The sequence below is a fragment of the Petaurus breviceps genome, unplaced genomic scaffold (assembly GCF_028583685.1).
Source record: "Petaurus breviceps papuanus isolate PSGF00001 unplaced genomic scaffold, PetGlider_PUasm1.0 84, whole genome shotgun sequence".
Lineage (NCBI taxonomy): Eukaryota > Metazoa > Chordata > Mammalia > Diprotodontia > Petauridae > Petaurus > Petaurus breviceps.
This window is the reverse complement of record NW_027186645.1, coordinates 8,154,311-8,160,310: the sequence shown is the minus strand read 5'-3', so window position 1 is coordinate 8,160,310 and position 6,000 is coordinate 8,154,311. Positions and strand designations below refer to the sequence as shown.

Below are 6,000 nucleotides of genomic sequence, written 5' to 3'. Positions count from 1 at the left end.
GGTGAGGAAAAGGAGTGAGGGAGGAGGGGGAGAGAGAGAGGAAGAGAAGGGAAAATGTGGAGAGGAAGGAGGGGGAGAGAACAAAGGAGAGAGTGAGGGAGGAGGAGGAAATAGTGAGGGAAGAGAAAGGGAGGGAGGTAAGAAGAGAAAAAAAGAGAAGGATATAGAGAGAAGAGAGAGAGGAGATGAGAGTGTGAAGAGAGAAGGAGAGTGGCAGAGGGGGAGAAGAGAGAAGAAGAGGTACAGAAAGGGGAGAGAGAAGAGAGAAAAAACAAGAAGAAAAGGAGGAGGAGAGAGGGAGGGGGTGAGAAAAAAAAGAAGACAGTAGAAGAGAGTGAGGAGACAGGGAGGAGAAAAGAGAATAGGAGGAGGGAGAGAAGAGGAGATACCGATGGCAGGAGGGAGGAGGAGAGCAAGCAAGAAAAGAACAGATATAGCAGACAGGAGAAAGATAGGAAAAAAGATGGGGAGATTGAGGAATGTGAGAGGAGAAAAATAGGATAGGGGAGAGGGGGAGAGTAGAAAGGGAGAAGAAAAGACATACAGAGAGGGGAGAGAGAAAGAAGGAGGAGGGTGAGAGAAGAAGAGATACAGACAGGGGAGAAAGAGAAGGAGGAGGAGGAGGAAGAGATACAGACAGGAGAAAGGAGGAGGAGTGAGGGGAGAGAGGGAGAAGCAGAGCAAAGGGGGGAAGAGATACAGATGGGAGAGAGAGAGGAGGAGGAGGAGGAGAAGATAGGGAAGAGAAAAGAGAGGAGGAGCGGGAGAAGAAGAGATACTGATGGGGGGGAGAGAGGAGGAGAAGGAGGAGGAGGGAAAAACTGAGGAAAGATACAGAGAAAAAGAAGAGAGACAGAGGGAGAGAGGGGAGAAGAATAAGAGAGGAGGAGGAAAGAGAGGGAGAAGAAGAGAGAGGAAGAGAGAGGAGGAGGAGGGGGAGAAGAGAGTGAGAGAAGAGATATAGACAGGAGAAAGATAGGAGAGTTGGGGAGATTGAGGGATGTGAGAGAGAAAAAGGATGAGAGGGAGGAGGAGGGGGAGAAGAGAGTGAGAGAAGTAGAGATACAGACAGGAAAGAGAGGGAGGAGAAGAGAGGGAAGAGAGATGAGAAGAGATGGGGGAAATAAAGGAGGAGGAGGAAGGAGAGGGGAGAGAGAGAATATTAGTGGCTCCTTAGTTGAGGACTTACATGAGTATAACAGAAAACAAAGTAGATATCTATAGAAGACCTAAAGTCAAAATTTAGGTTAAAAGAGGCATTACAAGTACTTCACAGCTTTTTTCCCCCTTTATTTTTGCACTAATAATTGTAAACACTGGTACACAAGGTCTTCTCATAACCAACTCTGCCTTGTTATATAGTCCCAGATTATTATTGTGATCAGTCTTCTAACTAGAAGAGTTAATATGTCTAGGTAGCTAAAATAGGAGTAAGTGTGTGGGTCAGTAAAGAGAAAGAGAGCACTGCATTGTTTTATAAGACTGTATTGGCATCTGTAGGCTGTCATACCTCTCAACTTAGGGGACCATTGCAGTTGAGAATTCTTAGTATACAGGATCTGTCTGGACACTCAGTGAGTTCTTCTTTTTCCCCTAAAGTCAATTAACCATCCAGAGTAGGCATAGAAAAATGTTATTCTGGTGTCCTTATTTTACAGAGTTCCTTTCTTTTTAACCATGCTTTTATACATGTAGAGCAGCTTCCTTTATAGAAAATTGTTATTTACTCATAGTCAAATTCCATTTCCTCTGTTGGGGGATAGGGCTAGCATTAGGCCAAACCCATGAAGATGGTAAGGTTTGTCTTCAATGCTCATGTTTTCCTCTCCCACCAAAACTTGCTCATTCTGTATTAATGTGCCTTTAACCTTTTCTTCCCATAAGACAGTGGCTGGGAAGATGAATCAGATCATGTGCTGAAGAGTATCTGGAATTATAGGAAGAGTATAGGTGTAAAGCTGGTGGAGGCCTTTGTGGGCATCTCGTCCAACACTTTCATTTTGCATTTGAGACCAAGAGAAGTTCAAGTGATTTGTCTAAAGCCATACAAATAGTAAATGGCAGAGGTAGGATTTAAGGCCAGGCCTGGGGATTCCAAGATGAGCGCTATTCATGCTTTACTAAATAACTACAGTCTAGGTTTGAGTATTCCAGTAATCAGCTGTGTGACATCACCATTTAATTGGTTGAGACCTCAGTTATTTCATCTGTAACATGAGGTTGGACAAGATGGTCTTTAATGTCCATCGTAGCTCTATAATTCAATTATTTTGATGAATTTACTAGTTTATCTTTCACAGAAGTTACGCTTTTATTCATTGCTATGATACAGATGTGACCCTAAGCTCCTGAAGACTACTGTCATGTTCTTCCAAGCTAAAAATGGTTCTGAGTAGGGACCTAGTGGCAAACTGTATGTCCATCATTTAAAGACCAGCCTAGTTTAGTCTATAGAAGCTCATCATGAAATTGACCAAAAGGTGGTGGATTTTTTTTTAGCAGCTGCTATCAAGAGTAGATAGAGGGGCTCATGAACTGTATTGTTAGAGAAAACACTTAAATTAAGGTCATGGATGAATGAAATATTAGTCATCTGTCTAATACTTTAAGCCTTAAGAAGTAATGGGAATTTAAAATGGTTATTCCTGTTTGAGATAAAACAAGGAAGAAAACATGAAGTCTGTCTTTACCCATGATAGTCGACCTGGGGAGATTGAACATCCAAAAGGGAAGAAAAAAGTATTAGAATATATGCAAGAGAAAGGTGAATATGAACATAAAGACAATGACTTACATATTGTAAGTGTGGGAGAGATGTTCCCAAGATAACATGTTATAAAGGCATGCCAGAGTAACCAGATTGACAAAAGCTGGCAAGAATAAACAAAGTGTGAGAAAACTGAACAGTAAACGTTAATCTTAGCTCACTAGCTTTCTTTCATTTGTATATTTATCTCTGCATTTTCTAGAGTCTATGGGTGGAGAGAACTTCATTGATTTTGGTACAGAGTTTGCCTGGAATTTCCCGCTGGTTTGAAGTGGAAAAGCGTGAAGTGGTAAGGATCAAAGTTTACAGCTAAGCAGTTATTCATCATTTCTTACCTGAAGCCATGGTATTCACTGTCTGAGTTTTTGTTTGAGTCTGTCCTTCTTCATGTGCACATTGTGATCATGAGTTAATATCAAGCACCATTCCCAAATAAGTCCCATGTTCAAAAATAACAATGTTCAGCATTTAGCCTCTTATATCCACTGGAAGCTTTGGGGCATGTTTAGCCTCATAGATGTGCTAGCATATTAGTGCTATGTGATCTGTCTTGCTTAATGCCTTGAAGCATAGTGGCATATCATTTGTCTAGGCAGATCCAGGCACAGAAAGAAAGCCAAATGCAGATAGATGGGAGTCATCTGGAAATCTTGGCTAAAGAACCAAACACAATCCTAATCAATGCCACCACTGCCAACTTCCAGATCTGAGAAATAGAAGTAGCAGCATGAGCCAACCCAAATATCCTGCTGAGCCTGATGGTTAGACCTGTGCTACCGCCATCTACCAGTTTTAGTTTCCACTCACTTGGACCTTGCCATAGCCCTGGGGTCTTACAGCACCTGATCTCCCTGCTTCATAAGTTTTGTTTCATCTTATAGAAATGAGGCCACCTCTCCCAATGATCCCCACCTGCTTTCATCCAGCATGAAATGTGCTAATAATGAACTCGTTTTCAGCTATTTTCCTGTAGCCTTTCCAAAGAATATTTACCTTGCCAAAAAAGAAGCAGGTGCAGTTGATCTCCAAAGTCATCTGCCAAGAATCCCTTCTCCTACCTGAAATATTCAGTGAACAGTGAAAACCATCCCTAACATGGCATGTTTAGTTCAACTAATAATTGAATGACATCTTCATTTTGCAATGGCAAAAAAAAAAACCAACAACAACCCTCAAGTAGATTTAACCCCCAAGCAAATTGAATATATATGAGAAATTAGAACAGGAAAATTCCTCATTTTGCAGCTTGAGTAGATGTTACTGAAATGCTAATTTTTTCACTTAATTTGTTCTAGCATGCTCATAATTTAGTAGAAATGTTGGGGCTGGATGCTAGGTGCATGACATGGAAAGTCTTATTCCACTTGCAAGGTTTAGAAATCCCCAGCAATAGCTTAGGTCCATATTACTGTATTAGGTCTACAACAAAAACTAGGGAAAAGTAGCATGAACATGAAGACAGAGAGACAATATGGAAAGCAGAATTTGAGATGTCACTCCTCTTTCCTTAAAAACTGATTCACATTTAGTTATCCAAGTTGTAACCTAAAACATGATAACTTTAGACCATTTGGGAAATCTTTTGTATGAGGCTACTCCATAATAATTAATTAAATTCTAAGTTACCATGGTTATAAATTATTTCTCTTTCCCCAGTGTTAGTCTTAGATGTTTTAGGAAATCTTTAGCAATTCCAACCTTACCTTATTAAATGGAAGAAACTAAACCTTGCTGCCTTTTAATCCAATAATTTGGCATCCTTTCTCTTCAAGGAGAATGCCTTTTTTTTGTATTCAGTTAATTAAGCCAATAATTAGTCAAGGATAACAATATTCATATATTTATATGTATTTTCCAAAGCTTTTGTTTAATAATTAATCATTCCCATCCCACCCCCTACCAGATAATTGTCATTTAAAAAAAATCACTGTATACCATCGAACATAAAAAAAGACTTCCATAGGAAGACCGTGGTGTCTAAGTCCCTTTTTTCCCCCATAACTTTCATCTTTCCCATAATGTGCTAGCTCATAGTCTCAGTTATAGTCTTATGCAAACACCCTGTTTCTCTTACTAGACTGTATTCCATGAAAGCAGTTGAGTGGTAAATTTTTTTTGATGATCCATCATAAAAATCACAGAGGTATGGTACATTTCTCAAATAGGTTGTCATGTATTAAAGATAAAAATAAGTTTTAAGAAAGACATTCAGTCTTGCATAAAAAGCAGAGGAATTTGCTTTGGAGAATTAAGTTGAATACAGTCAATTCTTCATTACTCATTTCAGAGTTTAATTGAGAATTGCTGACAATCCCAACTTCGGTCAATGAGTGAGTGGGGTATGATAGAAGAATTCATGAAACTCAAAGGGTTATGGGTAATACAAACTGGATAATCAAGCTTTAGAGTTATTTAGTGTGCTTTTGTGACTAATTGCTTCTTAGGTGGAAATGAGTCCTCTGGAAAATGCAATTGAAGTGTTGGAAAATAAGAACCAGCAGCTGAAGACCCTGATTAGCCAGTGTCAAACTCGGCAGATGCAAAATATTAACCCGCTCACAATGTGTCTGAATGGTGTCATAGATGCAGCAGTTAATGGTGGAGTTTCCAGGTACCAAGAGGTGAGAATTTTCTGTAATAGCAGCTAGCATTTATATGGTGCTTTAAGGTTTACAAAATGCTTAACATGGTATCTCCTTTGATCATCACAACTCTGTGAAGCAGGTGATGTTATTATCCCTGTTTTACAGATAAAGAAATCACGGCTTAAGTGATTTTTGCCCATGGTCAAGTTTGTCGAGGCTTAAGCTGACGTGGCAGACCATAGTACACAGCTAGTGCCACCACCTGTCATCATCTTATCAGTCCTCTAAACCCCAAACAGAGTGACAGAGAGATGATTCCATACCACCCGTCACCATTAACATAAAGAAAGTTTGTTTAAGAATATACTGCCTGAAATAATTTTAGTGGAAACACACCCATTATATAACCCTTGACCTCTTCTTAAGATTCATCTCTTTCATGATTACTGACATGTCGTGTCCATGTCAACACTTACTTTTACAACTAACCTTGGTCTCCAGGGACCAAGTCTAACTACTTCCTTATCAAGCAGTTGTCATTTATTTGATATTTTTCAGATTTTATATTATCCACTGAAGACCCACGTTGACACCTATAAGACAGCTAACACTACCACACCGGAGGGCTGCTAGCACATGTACACTCTT

At 39.7% G+C, this 6,000-nt stretch overlaps 1 protein-coding gene across 1 annotated transcript in view; it reads left to right on the top strand.

The window, feature by feature from the left end:
- Nucleotides 1-6,000, top strand: part of DOCK4 (dedicator of cytokinesis 4) — a 577,420-nt gene that overhangs the window by 549,751 nt on the left and 21,669 nt on the right. The window contains exons 41-42 of the mRNA XM_069107030.1: nt 2,970-3,056; nt 5,212-5,388. Coding sequence (XP_068963131.1) covers nt 2,970-3,056; nt 5,212-5,388 — 264 coding nt within the window. The remainder of the gene's footprint in view (nt 1-2,969; nt 3,057-5,211; nt 5,389-6,000) is intronic.